Source organism: Lissotriton helveticus, chromosome 3_1, assembly GCF_964261635.1.
Source record: "Lissotriton helveticus chromosome 3_1, aLisHel1.1, whole genome shotgun sequence".
NCBI classification, from domain to species: domain Eukaryota; kingdom Metazoa; phylum Chordata; class Amphibia; order Caudata; family Salamandridae; genus Lissotriton; species Lissotriton helveticus.
In genome coordinates this window covers 136,606,893-136,626,933 of record NC_136061.1, presented here as the reverse complement: position 1 = coordinate 136,626,933, position 20,041 = coordinate 136,606,893, and the positions used below count along the sequence as shown (strand labels likewise).

The 20,041-nt window shown below is 41.7% G+C and overlaps 1 protein-coding gene across 3 annotated transcripts in view; it reads left to right on the top strand.

The window, feature by feature from the left end:
- Positions 1-20,041, top strand: part of GALNT17 (polypeptide N-acetylgalactosaminyltransferase 17) — a 1,757,718-nt gene that overhangs the window by 1,534,936 nt on the left and 202,741 nt on the right. For all 3 annotated transcript variants that reach the window (XM_078679403.1, XM_078679405.1, XM_078679404.1), the window contains one exon: positions 9,491-9,676. In XM_078679403.1, the coding sequence (XP_078535529.1) occupies positions 9,491-9,676 (186 nt within the window). The remainder of the gene's footprint in view (positions 1-9,490; positions 9,677-20,041) is intronic.

Sequence of the window (20,041 nt, the reverse complement as noted above, 5' to 3'; positions counted from 1 at the left end):
CGTTTCCTCTCAGTCCATAGTAAGTGTCCAAAGTGCCTATGGCATGGAAAGTTGAATATCACCTATGAATTCCAGAACTACTTTGCCAACCACTATTGTTACCAGGCAAACCACATCATTTTAAAACTGCAAGCCGTCCTGTCTAAATAAACCCTTATGAAGGTCTTGTAGCCCACGAGGTGTGGTACATTTTATTTAATAGCAGGTCATGTAGAATTTTAGAGTTGACATGTCCTTAGTGTGACTAGCACCCAAAAGGTATTTTCACAGAAGCACGGCTAGCTGTTTCATGGAACAACACTGAGATGCACTATTACATTTAATAATGTTATCTGTGGTTACTAAACACCTATACATATCATTTTTGGGCTGTGTGGAATATTTATTAAATGCCCAAATCTCTGGTGAAGTTGCATTTTAATGAATATTAAATAAAAGTTACTTCCAGATAGTTGTCTGTACCCTGCCTAAAGTCCCTGGAGGCTAATTTGCATTTGCCTCCAGATGCGGTCCTCTGAGTGCGCAAGACTTGAAGGAGGAATAAAAACTGCTCCCAGAGTAGGGACAAAGGTTTTGGTGGGGGAAGGAGTTTCTGTTTCTCAGAAAGGATTCCACTGGGTCAGTGGCCAGGAACTTGATTAACTTCAAATGGGCCTCCCCTGTCACAGGCAGTTCTCAGATGACACATGCACAGGCCTTATCTTTATTCCCTAGGCAGGTAGATCCAATCCCAGTGGGAATGCAGTTGCACTCAGAATTGGTTTGCGTACCCACCCTTTGGGGTGGGCACGCAGGCACTGAGGAAGGGGAAAATAGTTTTACCATTTTGTATTTTGGCAGAGAGGGCACAGCGGGCTGTTTGCAGTAAGGCACCCTTTCTTCAAAAGTGTGTTGAGTTACTCCAAGGACATTTTTCCCTATTGGTTAGAGCAGGGGCAGGAATCATCCCCATCGACAAGTAAGTGCCAGCATAAATGTGGTATCCCTTGATACCCATGTCTGAACACTGCCCTGTGGATGAACATAAGAAATATTACACTTGCTGTTTGAGACCTGTGATGAGACTAGAAGGACTGTGCCTGCTCACACTTGTATCAAGGACATATACGTGGAATACAAGGGAGGGTTTGCTGACCTCCAGTGTAAGCTACAAGGCCACAACAAGCTGAAAGAGCCATTTTCCCTGAAGAGCCAATCTGACCAGTACCAACTGGGCCTGACGTGGACCCACTGGTGGCCTCTGCTGGAGTGAGTATTGACATCCTAGTGGTGTTCCTGAGGTCGTAGGACCATTGGATTATTCAAAGTTTACTCTTTCTAACATCTCTGAAAGACATGAAACTTAGACACATTTTGGATTAAAAGACCTCTAGAGGAGCAAGCAAACCTGCCAAGTTGATATGTGTGTGTGTGAGAAATTAGGTTACTGGTTGAGGTAGGGTGCAATCCTACTCAAGCAGCAACCACAATCCTTGTCAGGCTGAGTAACAAGAAAACCCCAAATTAACCTGTGCTCAACCCTCTGGTAGATTTGCACAGCGTATTCAAGCTTAGCTTAACTTAACTGAAAAATGTAACAAAATGTAATACATAAACCAAAGCCAAAATGACAAACATCCAATCACTTGAACTAGAGATATGGCATTTAAACATTTAAGTGAAATAGGTGTCTAAAAGCCCAGCTATTTCCTTGTGCGGGACCGGGAGAAAGCAACAAGATCAGGCGGACCATGAAGGAGCGCGGGGACCAAGTTAGTCCTGCTGAAAAGTTACCTTCTTAGTCCAGCGCAAAGAGTCATGTCCACAGTCTAGGGGGCCATGAGGAGCAGGGAAGAGCCACAGATGGGTGTTGTTACAGCGTAAAGAGCAGGTTTGGTATCATGGACAGTTGTTGCTGTAGCCTGATGATACTATTGTCATCGGGAACGGTCAAGCCGAAGCTTAACGCAAGCAGTCAATGCTGTAGCACAAAGGGTCGGGTTCAAGGATCTTTGCATTGGTGGGCAGTGCAAGTGACAAGAATTTGGCACCAATGGCCCATTTGGAGTCATGCGGAGCCCAAAAACCTCAATTCAGCTCCACAGAGGTCACACCATGGGTCCAGGACCTTGGGGCACCACTTGGGGGCTAGGGGCTTGCACCCGCTGTCTCTGGGTGCTAGTTCAGTTGGTTGGGAGCCTGTTATAATCCTGTGGCTCTGAACTGAAGGCCAGCAGACTGGCCCTTTGAGTCACTGTGGGAGTCCTGGGTTCAAGTGCAGACCCAATCCCTCTGCCTCATGCAGGAGGACAGCAGGTCAGCACTCCAGAAAGGCAACAGTCCAGCAAGGCAATAGTTCAGCATGACAGCAGTTCAGCTGAGTGGCAGTTCTGCCAGCTGCACAGCAGTCCGTCTTCCTGGAAAAAGCTCTCCAGTTTTAGGAGTGTACTGAAGAGTTGATGTCTGAGGTCCAATATGTATACCAGGTGTCTACTTTGAAGTGGGAGAAGCTTCTAGAAGTTTACCTTTAAAGTACACCGCTCTCTTCCCTCCCCTACCCTGGCTCCAGACTAACTACAGGGGGTTTTCAGCCTGTTTGTTTGGAGGCAGGATACAGCTTATTCAAGTGTAAGTAGGGCTATAGCCAGTTCTGCCCTACATTCCTGCCAGTGATGGCCCATCCAGGCACACCAAATCCCTCTATTGTGTGTGTCAGTCTGAGGAATACACAAAGCCCAACTGCTGGTATTTTCATAATTGGAATTCAAAATCACACTTTACCATAAGAGAGTATTTTTAATTACAATTTCAAATATATCAAACATGAACTGGTTACTTCTTCCTGTTTAGAAGGTACAGCTTATTAATTGTATAGAGGTAATTCTGATGTGATCCAATGGGAAATGTAGGCCTTGCAGTAGTGAAAAACAAATGTTAGAGTTTTTCACTACCAGAACATGTAAAAATTAAAAGTATGTGCCCAACGTGTTAAATACACTGCACCCTGGGCTATGTGTGAACTATCCTATGAGTGACCTATATGTATTAAAAGGCAAGGTTTGGGTCTGGCAAAAGGTTTATTTTTCCAGGTTGAAATGACGTTTAAAACTGCACTCCAAGGCTGTAAAGGCAGGCCTGACACATGTTTAAGGGGCTACTCAAGTTGGTGGCACAATAAGTGCTGCAAACTCACTTGTAGCATTTAATTTACAGGCCCGGGGTACATAGAGTACCACTTTACTAAGGACTTGCAAGCAAATTAAATATGGCAATTGGGTATAAGCCAATGTTACCATGTTTAGAAGAGAGAGCACTAGCACTTTAGCACTGGTTGCAGTGATAAAGCGCACAGAGTCCTAAAGAAAACAAAAACGAATTCAGAAAACAATAAGAGGACAGAAGGTAAAATGTATAGGGAAGAACCTGCAAAAGGGCCGAGTCCAACAGTGCATTGCAGCAGGGCTGGAGATTCAGATTTCCCCGGCTCTGAGCTTCGCCACAGCAGCAAATGTGATTCAGTGGGACCTTGCCAAGAAAGTAGCTGGTCTTCTGAAGCCCTCTGCAGATGCAGCCCATTGCCTTGCCCCACTGGAGGATTCTGAGCTCTGAAAAATAGACTATGTAGAGACAAAAGGTAGAAATCTTGATCAGGTGAAAACTCTAAAAGTATGCGGACAGCAAGAGGATTTTTCTGGGCACAAAATTTGAATTTCTTCTTCTCAGGACTCCTCCTTCCAAAACCAAAAGGTTTATTGGGACCTTGTCAAACCCCTATCCAATAATATGGAGCCCTCTTTGGATACAGTGTCCTTACTTGCCTGGGTAAAGGATTTTCACTTGTAGCAAAAAAGACAAAGTCAAAAGGTAGAACCTCTAACCGGGTCGAAACTGGTTGGTGTATATGGTCCATGCACCATCTTTTTTGCCTTAAATCATGCCTTGCTACTCGTCAAGCACAACCAGATGATTATGGTTGGTGCTTAACACTTTTTGGCACTATTTTTATTTAAAAGTTTAAAATATATATCTACGGTTCCCCTTATTGTATTTTTGTCATTTTGGTGTCAGTTGGTTCATTAAATTATTGTCTATTTTCATAAATTGGAGTAGGAGTTTTATTGTACTGTGTATACAACATATTCATTTCTTTGGTACTTCTAAAAGATGTGCACATTTTATGAAAGTTACTCCCGCCTGCTCTGTTTCTTAGCGCCAGGGGTTGAACTCAGGTTTAAATTACTGAAACCTTTAACTGGACCTAGCAAGACAGTGGATTTATTGCTTGTGGTGGACTACCATCCAGTGGAGTTAATAATTCACTTTCTCACAATTTAAAAACTGCATTTGAAATTGTATCATTTGCTTTTTACTCAATTGATTGTATGGGTTATGATCATGTTTAATTGTATCTTTAACCCCTTCAGTGCTGATGACAAAGCAAGCTCGTCATGGGCGTTACCTGCGCTACGCGGATGACGAGCTGGCTTTGTCATAAACAAGCCATTTTTTTTTCAGCGCACAGCGAGTAAATGCGGTAGCGCGGTAGGGGTTAATATAACAGCAGTATCTGAGCCTCCCATTCATAGCAGCAATGGATGTCCAAACTGTACAGCCATTGAAAACATTGATTGTATCAATTTGCCCAACCCTGTTTACACAACTCATCTGGAAAGCAGTTTCCCTTCAAGTCAATGTTAGCATTGCACTTGAATTTGAGAGTGATATTGTTTTAGGGGCGTCCAAAATGTGAGTGATTTACTATTGTGTAATCGCTGGATGTTTTGTGACGATTATTATTCATAATTAAAGAAAACGCAAATCCATCACTTAGCACTACATTTTAGTGCAAACAAATGTTTCTTTGCAGCCATTTGCGACCTGAAACTGCATTTTTTCCAAAAAACAAATTAAACAGAACAGCTACAAAAACCACAGCAACTTGAGTTCTGGTTATTTGTATTGCTCCAAGCTCCCGCGCAATAATTTGTGACAAAATGCAGTGTAATTACAATATGTGGCAAAATGGTTTAATTGAACTTCCCTGAAAATTATGTGAATAATGCCAGCACAATTTACATTTTTTCTGGGTCTAGTCTATCTCTACTTTTTCCGCACATGAAAAATATTCTTCTATTTCAAGAGCACCCTTCACTTACACCCATCACACAACATATGTATTTGTAAAGCACACGCTCACCCAGAAGGGTATCTTGGCGCGGAATAACAGATATTTATTGTTACCCAACAGCACTCATAGTATTGACCTCAAATGGATGAAGGGCTGATTGGACCAAGTGGGATTTTAACCTGTGACCATGAGGTTGAACACAGGCCTCTGAAGTGAATGTATTAGTCCACTGAGTCAAAATGCCTGGAATTGGGAATGGTGAATACACCTTCCCTCTGCTATTGTACCACCTATGCCTGGGTAATCCGAAAGTACATCTACAGGTGCAATACATTTGGGAAAGGCATTTATAAAACTGTAGAATACTCACTAAGTCATAACTTTTTAAGTGTTCTCATAATTTTCATTTGCCACTATTCTACTAGCACACCTACCACCTCACATACACCACACACAAATGACATCTGCTTACATAAGTGTTGGTGAATCAAGATATTGCAAATTAAAGTCGGCAAGAAAAAAATGTGTCCAATAAATATATTTGAGATTAAGGAATATGAGGTGTGATCTGTCACAGTGTCCCTGATGTGACTCGGTCTTGATGTTTACATATTGCAGATATGTTCTATCTCCTACTACTTTCACATACACATGCTAAATTCTCCCATCTAAATAGTTTCTTGAAAACACTATGCAGGGCCTTTCAAAACTCCAACAAATCCCGCTAATTACTGCTAAACTCCCATTTTGCAGCCTTGTTTGCATCGTGGTACAACATCAAACATGTCATGTATTCAATCAATTGACTTCCTGTAGACAATAGAATTTGGTTCAGTACTGTCCACAAAGCATCCTGAAGCAAATGAAACACACATCTCCAGAAATGGCACCTTACTACAGTCCTGTCAGAGTCCTCTGCTGAACCTACACCCATCAGCCTACAGTCATTCAAAAGGCAGAAACATGGAGGCAGGACTCTGTGGCCTCAATGACCTAGACTTTTAAATGCACCTTAACCCCACCTTAGATCTGAGCCCAACCACTTCAGATTCAGAAAAATGTTGAAAACTGATCTTTTCAGGCAGAGCTTCAATTAAGTATATAAAAGAGGAGACGTCACAAGCAATCATTTCGGACAATGTTCACTGGTTAGTCTCCAGTCTCCCCTGCACAGCCAATTTTGTTTTCATTTATAAAGCCCTCTGAAGTAACCAATAGGATAGATGCAGCAAAACTTCCCAATAGATAAATAAATGGGAGCAGCAGAAGCATACACGAGGATGTATGAAAGCATGTCAAATAAGAAAATGCATTAACAACATAAATCTAAAATAATAATAATAATAATAGTTTAGTATAAGAAATGTAGTCAAAATGAAAATCCTGAGTCGCATAGGAGAATTACAATAAACAGGCCAGAAGATATGTTTTAAAGCCACATGCATTTTGAATGGTTGGTGAAGGTTGATATAAATAAATTATAAAACCCTTTTTTAATCGATCATCCAACTACAGTAACAATGCTTTGAATACTCATATGAAATACATGAATAAATGATGATTTCAATATAAATGGCTGAGGTCACCATCATGGAACTGCCCTTTTCCATGTTTAACCCCTTCCATGCTGATGACGAACCCCAGCCGTCACTCTCCACGGTGCTCGTGTGCTGATGACGGCTGGGGTTCGTCACGGCCCCGCCCTGTTCTTTTGTTTACCGCACAGCGGTGGAATCGGCCCAGCATGGAAGGGGTTAAAAGGACATAATTGTAAAGAAAATATTAAAGCTGATTTGTATGTAGTGAAAAAAAAGTTTTTGTTTATTGCTTTCTATAGTTTATTATTAGCTCCACTCCTCCGGGTTTCATTGAACTGAAAATGCATTACAATAGAAAAACATGTATTGACTGTAAAGATTTTAAGAGTAACAATTGCAAATAATAAATATATCTACATAGAGCAGTTCCTATTAACATAACCATAGCCAGATAACCAGGGAATGTTAAGAATTAAAGGAATTGGTTAACAATGGCTAAATACAGAAAAGCATCACAGTATGAGATACAAATGTAACTATAAGTGATTATATACCGTCCGAAATTAAAAAAACTGTCTCTGTGTAGGTTAAAGTATGATATTAAAATAAGGAGTACATAGATAGTTCTAAAAGAGTAGTTGCAGTTATGGCAACTCATATGTCAACAGGACTAGAATATTTATGAAATGGATTACAATATCTATATAGAATCGAAAAAAACTGGCAGATATATCAAAGTTTTGCCACACGCAAACGAGAACCTAGGGTATATATGGGAAGGATTACAAGATCTATATTGAAAAAGAGACAGATTTCTCAAGGTTCTTGCCAGATGCAAAGCCAATAGAAATAAGCAAGCTAGCTCAAAATCTTGTTAAACTGCTTTCATTTTATTTTTAGTCGGAAACTGGTCTAAATGTAATTCAAATAGAGTTTTACGCTAACATGCATTACTATGCATCAAGGAGACGGGCTATGGATACTACATGGGCCCTTCCATGCTACCATCCTTGTGTTTTGATGAAGAGCCCTAACCAGTGGCTCTGTGAAGCTCCCACTTTGGCAGATTAAGTAGAGGAAACCACTAAAAGACAAAAAACGATCTTATAAAATAGCAGGACATGATTGAGAGGTCGGGTCAAGTATTTTTATCTAAGCCCAGTTCAGTAAAGCAGAATGAAATGATGGAAAGAAGGAAACATCCTGCAGAAAGAGCAGGAAATAGTGGGAGAGCCAAAGGCAAGTAAGAATAAATATTGCCTGAAAAGAAAGAATTGTTGTCGAATCTACAAAGGGGAAAGTTGGAAGGAAAGCAAGGTGAAATGTAATGTGAAAGGAATGGTGGATGAAAGAAAAAAGGAAGGATGGATGCAAGGACTGATGGTTGAGGGGATGAAGAGTGAAAGGATGAATAGCTAGACGATTGGAAGTATGGATAGATTTATGTGTGAAGAATATGGTATTTGGATGGACGGACAGATGGATGAAAAAATGGAAGGGTGAAAGGATGGATTCTATGGGGAACAGATGGATGGAATCTCAGTGTATATTTAGAATAATGAAAAGATTGAGGAAGGCTGGAAAGATAAAAAGATGATAGAGGGGTGTAAGCACAGCAGAATGGATGGATAGATGAGTGGGTGTAAGGGCGACAGAAACTACTATAGGAAGGGCCCGGCTTACTTGCTTCGCATCACTTAGAAATTTGGTCAAAGGTGGAGGTTATTTTTTTTTCAGGCAACTCCCTTGCTGATACTAATAGTAACTTGGGCTTTGAGCCAGAAAATATTGCTTCTTCGGACAGGTGCAATGTAGGAGAAAAGGTTTTTTCTACAACTTGTTCAAACTTTGCAAGTGTGCTGCACTGCACACATACAAAGTGGGAAAAGCTGTAAAGTTAGTCTGAGCATATTATTATATATTGGAAGGGTACCCTTTAAGTATGAAACCTGTGCTAGAAATGAAGCACAAACCTTGGAAGAAGGATTTACTACAGAGGATGCTTCTCCCCCTGAGCATGAGGAGTTAAAAATCGATAACTAGGGTATCACAATCTTGAGATCACTATCCTTAGAGGTGTGAATATATGAATAATCTTAACTATTTGGCCTGACTCTAACTGCATGAATGAATACATAGATTAGGTAGAGTTCACTCTTGCTCCTGAAGAAGGCCTCCGGCCCATAGAATCACTATGTAGGCTGAAACATGTTGGCACAAAAAGGGGATGCTAGAGTCTTAGTACTCACTGCATATCCTCATAGTTCTTTTTAATCTTATCCAGGGTAGCAATAATACAATTATTTGGTTTACCCTCTTTGTCATTTTAACATTGGTTCCCTGTCACTATTGTGTGCCTCTTTATCAGGAGCTCCATCTAACAGGCACTTAAGTACATCCTGGCAGTTCCACCTATCCATGTTGGGATAAGGTTACCATAATAGCCTCTACTGGATGCAGGTGGTCACTCCCATTATTAAACAGTGTTTAGCTATGGAGGTCCTGTGATGTTTACCTGATGTCCTCTCCCTCTCCATTTAGTGTAATATAAACATATGTGCATTTCCCTCTCACCTCACTTTCCTAAACAGCAATAGGTGAGGCTCCACCAGTCTACACACAATACTTCCCAAACTCTAGATTGAGCATATCAAAGGCAGGTTTGCAATGATCCTACTGTGTCAACCTCTAAATATAGGACTTTAGTGCTTCACATGGTAGATTATGTACTACTCTATGTATTTATGTTTCAAGCACACTCATTATTGGCCTGTTTGAACAGATTCTTTACATAAATAAAAAACTATTATTGCTGACATGTGTTGAATTTTCTTTCTTCTTCCAGGTATGGCTCTGTGGTGGCAGCATGGAAGTCCTGCCATGCTCAAGAGTTGCTCACATTGAACGTAAGAAAAAACCTTACAACAATAACATTGGCTTCTACACCAAGAGGAATGCTTTAAGGGTAGCTGAAGTCTGGATGGATGATTACAAATCTCATGTTTACATTGCCTGGAACCTACCACTAGAAGTAAGTAATCTGTTATGTAAAAGCATCTCCTTTAATGCCTAAATTTACTATTTGATCACTATTTCCAGACGTATCACAATTAAAAACGACAATGATCACTGCTTAATTCTTCCCAGGACAATAATCTTCTTAATAGTTTAGGGTCTTATTTACAGCATGGAGTGAATGAAAAACTCTTCAATTTGTGAGTTTAACTTGAAATACAATGTAGAATCTATCAGCTGAATTTCTACCAGTATTGAAACTACAGGCATAGTATTGTGGAGGACATTCATCCAGTATATTCTACTCTGTATGTATATATAACACCACTGTGTGTAGTTATCGCTAGGTCAGAGTTTCTATATTTATTTATTATTATTTATTTTATATTCTTATAAAGCGCCAGACTAGACTCCCGAAGGGGTATCTCCGCGCTATTGCTGTACCACGAGAGTGTGCTAGTTACGAGAGTGTGTCTGATATAGGGTGCAGAAGCTGGAAAGTAATTTATTTATCAGGATACAAATACGTTTTTAAAGTCTTCCGGAAACTCAGATGACTGGGAATTGATCTGAGTTCTGGAGGCAAAGAATTCCAGAGTGCTGGGCCGGCATAAGCTAATGCACGGCCACCTTGTCTGGCCTTTTTTACTCTTGGTGTCTGCAAGAGCTGCTGATGACTGGAGCGCAGAAGTCGCCCAGGGATGTAGGACTGAAAGATCTTAGTCATGTATTTCGGGCCCTCCCCTATCATGCTCTTGTGAATAGTGCATAAAGTCTTGAATTGGACTCGCTTCCTCACTGGAAGCCAGTGGAGTCTCATCAGCAGGGGACTGGAAGGAGTCCTTGCTGGAACATTCAGGACAATCCTTGCTGCTGTATTTTGGATTACTTGCAATTTACTGAGCTGCTCCTCGTTAGCTCCGAGGAGCAGCCCATTGCAGTAATCCACCCTGCTGATGACCAAAGCCTGCACGAGCGTTTTTCTGTGATGGTCTGGTATATAGGGGAAGACTCGTCTCAACATCCCAATAGCCCGGAAGCAGGTACCAGCAACCTGATTAACATGTCCCTTAAAAGTAAGTTGCTGATCAAAGAGCACTCCCAGGTTCCTAACAGAACTCTTGGGGGTGGGGACAGGGCCTAGCTCCACGGGCCACCAGTCAGATGACCAATATGTTGCCGCTTGTCCAAAACACATGACCTCCGTTTTCCCCACATTACACTGCAGACAGTTAGTTGACATCCAGTCTGCAATGGCTCTCATACCATCTGCAAAAGATCTTTTTATTGCAGATGTGAGAGTTTTAAAAGGGAAAAGGAGTTGGGTGTCGTCAGCATACGACACCGGGGTGAACCCGAAAGATCTAGCTAAGTTGGCTAGGGGTGCCACATACACATTGAAAAGTGTAGGGCTAAGGCATGAGCCTTGTGGCACTCCCTTATTGAGCTCCCTTAGCGTGGATTTGTGGGAGCCCAGCCTAACTTCTTGGACACGACCAGTCAAAAAGCTCTTCATCCATGTCAGAGCCTCTCCCTCCACACCCACCTCACCTAGGCGGTCAAGAAGCACCGTGTGAGACACCGTATCGAAAGCGGCGGAAAGGTCCAACAGCACCAGAATCAAGGAGCTGCCCTCATCCAGTGCCATTCTGATGTTATTGGTCACTGTCTGAAGGGCTGATTCTGTGCTGTGGTTTGGCCTGAAACCAGATTGTGAATAGTCCAGGCCATCCGTCGCTTCCAGATGTTGAGAAAGATAGGTGTTCACGTGCCTCTCTGTAACCTTGCCCAGGTGAGGCAAGAGGGAGATAGGTCGTAAATTGGAGAGGTCTGTCCAAGGAGAAGATGCCTTTTTTCTAATCGGGTTCACCACCGCCCTTTTCCAATCTGCAGGGACCTGGCCTTTTGTTAGGGAGATGTTAATCACATCCAACATGTGCGGGCCCAAAATAGAAATCATGGGGCCGACCATTTTAGTTGGAATAAGGTCATTAGGCGACCCAGATTTAATGTGGCTGCAGAAGGAAAGGAGCTCTGTGTTGGTAATCGGAGGAAAAGATGAAAGGGTGGATTTGTTGCTAGATACCGATATTTGAGGATGGGGGTGGCCTGTATTAGAAATTTTTATAGCGTCATTGGCTGCTACTATTTTTTCATAGATGTTCTTTATTTTATCCTCAAAATATCTCGAGACTTCATCACATAAGTCTTGTGAGAAGTCCTCAGAGCTGTCACAAGCAGTCGGCTTAATAAAATTCTGCAGAATGTTAAAAAGCTCCTTAGAGCAGTTGCCAGCCTGTGCTATCTGCTGCGTTAGATGTTGCTTCCTGGCTTGCTTGATGTTTTTGTAATACTTGGATTGAGTGTCTAAGAAAGCTACTCTACTGCTCTCGGTCTTCCCTTTTCTCCAAGCTTTCTCAGCTCGTCTGCAGTTTTGCTTAGCTACCCTCAATTCATGGGTATACCAGCTATCTTGTTTAAGCACTGGATACTGTTTGTGTTTTTTTAATGGGGCTACAATGTCAATAGCTTGCTTGATTGAGACATTGAGCTTAGCTAAGGCCATATCAGCGGTGTCAGTTGCTGAAATTTCCGGATTTGTCCAGAATTCCTGGATTTTATTGGCAGTGACTTTATGCCACTCTCGTCGCCAAATAGGGGGAAGAGGAGCACTCTTAACAATTTTTACAGGTGTTACCAAAAGGAATTCAAGCATGGAGTGGTCTGTCCATGCTATTTCTTTTGCCGGGGAACAAATAACTTTAGCACAATTACAAAAGAGTAGATCTAGCGTATGTCCTCCTTTATGGGTGGGTCCATGATTTTGTAATTCCAGACCTAAGTTAACAAGGTCTGTAATCAGGGCAGTGGCATCAGAGTGTGTAGGTAGATCAACATGTGTATTGAAGTCTCCCAGAAGAAGAAAATCTTCTTTAGATTTAATGTGAGGGGCTAAGATTTCTTGAAGAAGAAGAGCAAAATTCGTATTAGGACCTAGGGAGAATAATATCTGTTTTGCTTATAATTTTGGCACTGCTATACAAATCCTCACAAAACATTTTTTTAATTCATCAACCCCAGTTCCAATTTGATAAGTTTCAGGCTGACTCATCAAGTGAGGGTCAAGAAAAAGTGGGGTTCCAAAAACATTGAATTCCCATGCAACTCCTCTAGGAAATTCTGTCACAGCTACAAAAAAGTCAGAATAGCATTAGACCAAATTTGACAAAAAGTTCAGCACTGTAGTCAGACTGCATGGTTACAGTGATTTCGTTTAACGCCTTGCGTGCTACCATCGGCCGTTGAACATCACGCACACTACCTTCCTAGTGCTGCGCACGGTTTTACGGCAGACGCGGCCCCGCCCGCGCAAGAAAACGCCCGCACCCCGGTGGAATTACCACCGCGGTTAACGGGTTAAATGTGTTCAGCTGTTTTTTAGAAATTAGTATTTAAAGTGATGTGCGGAAGGTCATGAAGGGGCTAAAAAGTTAGGTACTGGTTCTGTTCGAACATGCTCTGTTTGGCGAACTGAAAGGGGACTGGTCAATCATGATTGACTGCAAGAAACGCAAGAGGGTCCCTGAAATGCTAAATGGAGGGGAAGGAAGCAGGGAAAACAACATAAACAAACATAAATACCTCTCCCTAACCATGTATTACTTGATAGGTCATTGTCCCACAGATTGTATTCATGAATTTTTTTTTATTATTCTTATAGTATCAAAAATTCTCATTTTGTTAAAATAATCATGAATATATTATGTAAAAGTGACTGTCATTCTGAAAATACACACAACGAGACCCCAACATGGAATAATACACAGTTTAAAAAAATAACAAAAATAAGCTACAAAATGACACCACACATCATACAACATTCAATCATACCAAGCACAACCCACCAAAACAAAAAACAAGTGGAATAACACAATGACTAACAAAAGACAAAGCTATTGCATAAACAATATACAAGGACAAAAATCTACAATACACAAAGGTACAATTATTTGAGACTGAAAACAGCACCGACGCGTGTTTCAGAGTGGAACCTGTCCACCAGATCCTTCGTCAGGGCGCAATTGATACAGTAGAGATTTAGAATCAAAATTCTGTCATTGAATCAAAAACCATGTATAATGAGACGGTGGTGAGGGGTCTTTGAAACGTATCAGTAAATGGAACCAATCCGTGGGATCAATGAGAACAACATGTGATTGATTAAACACTAAAAATACGTTTAATAAGGGGCATAGAAAGGAAACAGATATAAAAAATAAGAAATAAGGTAAAACATATAAAAAACCAAGTGTGAAGTAGGCATAGAGTCCATAAAATCACTGTGCACAGTGTGAAAATACAAAATGTGAATAAATGTGGATACCAGTGATAGGAGAAAGCTGAAGAACCACTCCCGATATGATATAGGAAGACGATGGAAAAGGTAGACGATGGTGGAAGCCATTACAAGACTCAAGTACATTGTTTCTATCTCATGAAAATTACATCAATATAAAAAAAAAATGTAAGGTATTCGGGTCAAAGAATGAAGCACAAATCAAGGGTGTCTGATACCAACGACATATGCTTGCTGGGCTTTTAATGATGAGAGGAGCGATTCCAGATGGCTGCCCATACATAATACGCCATGTTGCTTCCCTATGGGAAAATGCAGTTCGACGGGTAGTCCGGCACGCTCTTTACGCACCGGACATGCCCCTGTGGGAAATCCGACCCTTTGCCGCAATTGCTGACTCTATGTCGATTAACGGTGGTAGGAGGGGGGTTGTTTACTTCTGGGAGACCTTTATAGGGAGGGGCAATTTATAACTCAGGAAGCTGCTCATGTTGGGTTTGGATTGGTAACGGGACAATTCCTGCAATATGCAAAAAGTTCGACAGTGGCCCGGGAGCTGTTGCCGAATTTTCCCTCTGCACCCATGCCACCAACATACTAGTGACAATGTTGTACATAGCACAGGGGCACCGCCTCATATCTCACCTCCACCGAGTGCTACGAGATGCCGTCCCACAAGATCCCATGGGTATGCTACACAAATGGGACCTAACACTGCACTCCCCTCTGACAGCGCCGGAATGGGGGAAAGTACATGAGGGGGTTTGCAAGGTGAACGCTAATACAAGGTTTAACCTTCTTCATTACAATGTCATTCATTAGGTGTATCTGACCCCGCGCACCCTCCATACGATATACCCACACCGCAGGGACGCTTGCCCCAGGTGCGCTACCAGAGGAGCCGACTTTGTACATATGATCTGGCAATGCCCTAGACTCCAGCCTTACTTGGGACGCTGTCCTGACATGTCTAGGGGAAGCTGCGGTTTGGACTATCCCACAGGAAATCAGACAGGTACTCCTGGGCCTACTACCCAGGCCCAAAAATAAGGCACTGAGTAGGAAATTTGTAAATCTGTGATTGGTACTGGCTAAGCGACGAGTAGTTATACGGTGGATGCAACCCCAACCACTGACACATTTTGACTGGCTAAGAGATATGAAGGAGTGGGCAATGGCGTAGCTCATCAGAACGAAATTTGTGAGGCGAGATGACAAGGCAGAAGAGGACAGGTTGGCGTGGAATACCATGATAATAGACCTCCAAGGGGACCGGGATCAAACCTCCCAACATGCAGAGCAAGGGGACGTGACTCATAGTGGCATGAGCACATTTAGCCAAGGCCTGGAAAGGTCAGTACGTCCGTAACTGGCACAGATTACATTGAGTGTCCGACTACCGCTTGGAGCCAGGTTGCTACGTGGGAGGGTTACTGTTTATGTTTATACACCTTAATGGCATTGAAGTTGTTATACACCACAGTATTTTGAAATGTATGTCTCTCAGATTATATAATGTACGAGAATATCTTCACATGGGAATACTGTTTATCGGGACTAAACTGTGTTTGGAATATGGACAATCATAGTATGGCGATTTGTGGGACAATAATATGTGTTATAATTGAAACTAAATGCCAATAAAGAACAATTTTTTTTTTTTTAAATCAAGGGTGTCAGGAGAATATAGTCATAATATCAATTAATTGTTGGTGGTCTTATACTCAATTTTAGGAAATATGGTTAGTTCTCACGCGAATTTATCATGTGTAAAGTCCTTACCCTATGCTGGGATTTGGTGAACCATGTTTTATAGAAAACTGTTTTCTATCTTAGAGGTTATGAAAGGTGCTACGAAATCCAAATTGAGAGCGCATTTTCAATAAATTCACACTATCTTTCTCAGCCATGTGAGAATATATTCTGATATGTTGAGTAAAATTGTACTTCCAACAGCAGCAGCTTGTCAGTTGATTCCACAGGATTCTACAGCAGCTTCAAACAGAGTTCCAAAGAGCAACTAGAGTGCTGCTATTCTTTTTTGTGGCTGAAGTGTGACGCACATTGGGAATCAAAGCTGTAAAACTAAAAGCATTTCCTTTAGAACAGAACAAAATGATGAGGTTCATTTTGTCATAGAAATTGTGGTTAATGCATTAGCAAATGAGGACACATTTTCTGAATTCTTAAATGTCTTCCTCATCTATGTCAGTAAATCTTTTTGACATGCTGACTGAAACATGTTCTTTTAACACTAACAGTAGTTTTTGAGTTAACTACCCAGTATTCCACAGTCTTCTAATGAACAACTAGTCTTCTAACTCTCTCACCCTCTTTTATACGTATGTGTCACACATGGGGTCTTTTTTCCACCGTTTGTGCACTCATGTGGAGATAATGATTCTGCATGAGTGCACCATGGCTTTCCATCATTTTTAACAAAAAAAGCACATCTAAAGCAAAAGATGAAGTTTTCTTTCAGGTTTCTCCTCAGCAAATTGGCGCGTGAGGTTGGCGGATAATCACTACAACTCGCGCGAGTAGAAGTTTGCATATATGCACATGGGTTATAAAGGGTGGTGGCGCTACCATCAGAGCTGCCGCAGTGTGGTTTCCTCACGGTATTCTGTGGCACTCCTGGCAAGCAACATAGGCCAGGGTGTGTACTAGAAGTATTTTTCGCCTATTGCAACTGCAACGCAGATTAAGAATGCACTCTCTGACCTTTGAGGAAGACTTTGCTTCTTCAATAAATATGTGGGAAGAGGATAATGTGAGCAAAAACGGCATAGATGGCATTCGTAATTTCTCTGCACATTATCCCCACTTTCTACTCCAAAATACCTCAACTTTTGGAGCAAAAAAACACGCATTTAGTGCAACTGCATGACTGAGAATATAAGGAATAACTGCAAATCCAAACTGCATTTTTTCCTCCCATTCTCCTTATGGTTTCTGCAAAAGGAAAGTATAAATGAGTGTGTCTGTATTTATGATGAACGTGTGGCACACGTGAAGCCGTGTTAATGAAAGCAAAGCTATAAAACGTAAAGTATTTACTAAAAAAATGTATACGATAACAGGGTTCTTTTTGTCATAGAACTATGAATATTGCTCTGGAAAGCTAAAATGAGGCCATAATTCTGCAGTGCTCTAATCAACAACTAGAACGCTGACATTTGTATTAATGCATACAAAAGAATGATTTGGAGGAACAAATATCCTAACAATTCATAGCAGGGTACATTTAATTACTACTATACATTGGCTTACTATCCCATCAAATTCACATATATTTCATTAACGTCACATCCCTCGCTCATTCCAGGTCAAACCCACAATTTATTAATTTTAATTTCATATCTTGTTAGGACCAAAAATCATTTTATATGTCGACCTTGATCCAATAATCCAGTTATGTACAATAAACATTTACAACACATGCAAAATTACAAAAGGAAAGGTCCTAACCAGATATAAAATTAAAAGAAATAAATTGTGGCTTTGACCTGGAATGAGCAAGGGATGTGACGTTATTGAAATATATGTGAATTTGATGAGATATTGACCCAACGTATACGAGTAATTAAATGTACCTGATTATGATTTGTTAGGATACTTTTTCCTCCACATCATCTTTTGCATGCATATCTACAGCCTAGAGAGTGGAGGGTTATCTGGGGAAAACCCCTTGTATAGTTGGTGTGACATTTGTATTCATGACAAGTGTGGCACACCCAAAGCCATCTCAATGGAATCAAAGCTGCAAGACCCAATGCACTTGTTCAAAATTGGGGAGTTCTTTTTTGTCATAGAAACTATAGTTAGTGCTTAAATCGTTATGTATACCTGGACTGTTGATTTTTCTTTGAGTTCTCAAATATATTTTTGCTTCCATATCAGTAAAACATTCTGAAATGCAGAATGAAGCATATACTTTCAAAATGTTGAGGAACTCTTTAGTGATCAATGGATGCTTCACCACAGACTTCTAATAGCAGCAAGAGAGCTAAAATTCTGAATTTATGACGAAAGCGTGGCATACTTGAACACCATTTGATGGAGTCAAAGCTATAAAGCTTAAAGAATTAGTGAATTAATTACAGTGATGACTGCAGTAAAAGAAGAAAAAGAGGGGGTTCTTTTTGTCTTAGGCATCATAATTAGTGCTCTACAAAATGAAAGTGAGCACACATTTTCTAAGAGTTCTCAATAATCTTGTTCATTTATTTCCGTAAAGCATTGTTGGAAATGGCCCTTTTTGCAGGGTTATCCCCAAACATTTTGCTTCTTCCTCCTTTATTTTTCCTGACCTGTGGTTGTTGACAATAGGACTCTGGGCACTTTACCACTGCTGATCAGTGCTAAAGTGCTATGCACTCTGTATAAATTGTTATTGTGATTGGTTATCCATGATTGGTCTATTTGTTTTACCAGTAGGTCCCTAGTGAAGTGCACTGAGTGTGCCAGGGCTGGTGATTCAAATGCTACTAGTGGGCCTGCAGCACTGGTTGTGCCACCCACACAAGTAGCTCTAAAATGGGGTCTCAGGCTTGCCACCGCAGTGCCTGTCTGAAGTTGCTAACTGCCATGCTGATCTGACCAGTGTCCACACTGGCCAGGCCTTACCCTTCTCTTTCTGTACACATTGAATACCCCTATGGAAGGCCCTAGGTACCCCTGGGCAGGGTGCAGTGTATTTGAAAGGTAGAGCATGTACTGGTGTGTGTGACATGCTCTGGTAGTGAATTTACAGCCATTTTCGTTTTTGACTATTGAGAGGCTATCTTGCCCATAGGCAATAATGGGGAATGCTATGTATAAAGTTTACCTGCATATCTTCCCATAGGGGAAAGATAGAAGAGTAAAGTCTGGTATCCCTGAACTCAGAATTTAATAACTCATCTTTTAGGAAGGATGTTTTTTAAATCCTGTGTTGAGAACAGCACTTTTAGAAAGTGGTTGTTCTCTTGTCTGACCTTTCTGTGTGCCAAGGCTTGTTTGTGAATTGACTGTCTGGTTTGTGAGTGACAGGGGATGGGGACCCCTCAGGAGGCTGGATGAATCAGCCCTAGGCTGAATAGCTGCATCTGCATCTTGAGTGGTGGGAGGGGATAGCACCTGGGCCTGAATAGGGCTGTCCCTGCCTTCCACAATGCTGGCTCCACCTCCTGCTGGACGGCTGACAACCCTGCCCCTCTCTCTGAAAGGAAAGGAGAAGACTGAAAAACAAAGTGTCCAAGAACTAACCTGAACTGGTTCTGACTAAGCCAAGACCTCTCTGCCTCTAGAGAACAAAGGAAAGACTGATATAAAAGGGGCTACCCAAACTACAGAAAATTAGATCATCCTTATAATAATTATCTTTTTCCAAGATTTCGTCTGGTTAAGATGGGAGGCCGTTCATTCTCTCATCTCGCTCCCAGACTTTGGAATTCCCTTCCTGTTTCCTTGAAATCTGAATCTTCCTTTATAAAGTCTTGCAAAGATCTCAAGACATGGCTCTTCCCTCAATAGTAGTTTCGTATTTGCTCAACTGTCCTGGCGCCCGGAGACCCCATGGTGGGTAGGTGTTGCGCCTTACAAATTCAATTACAAAATACAAAAAAATACAAAATCCTGGAATCAAGAAGGAACCTCTGCCAAGGAGAAAATCTGGAAGATGCAGGAACATCGGCCAAGCTCCTCAAATGGCTGCAACGCATCCAGAATGGCTCGGCACGCCTGGTCCTCAACATCCCCCGCCGTAGCCCCATCACACCCCACCTGAGAGACCTGCTCTAGCTCCCCGCCAACAAGAGGGTAACCTTCAAGCTCCTCCTCTACGCGCACAAAGCTCTGCACAACACCAGCCCAGCATACCTCAACAGACGACTCTGCTTCTACACCCCCACCCGCCAGCTACGCTTCCCCAGCACTCGCCACAGGCCCTCGCATCCGAAGAACGACCGCCGGTGGCAGATCCTTCTCCCACCTTGCCACCAAGACCTGGAACATCCTCCCCACCAACCTACGGCAGACCCA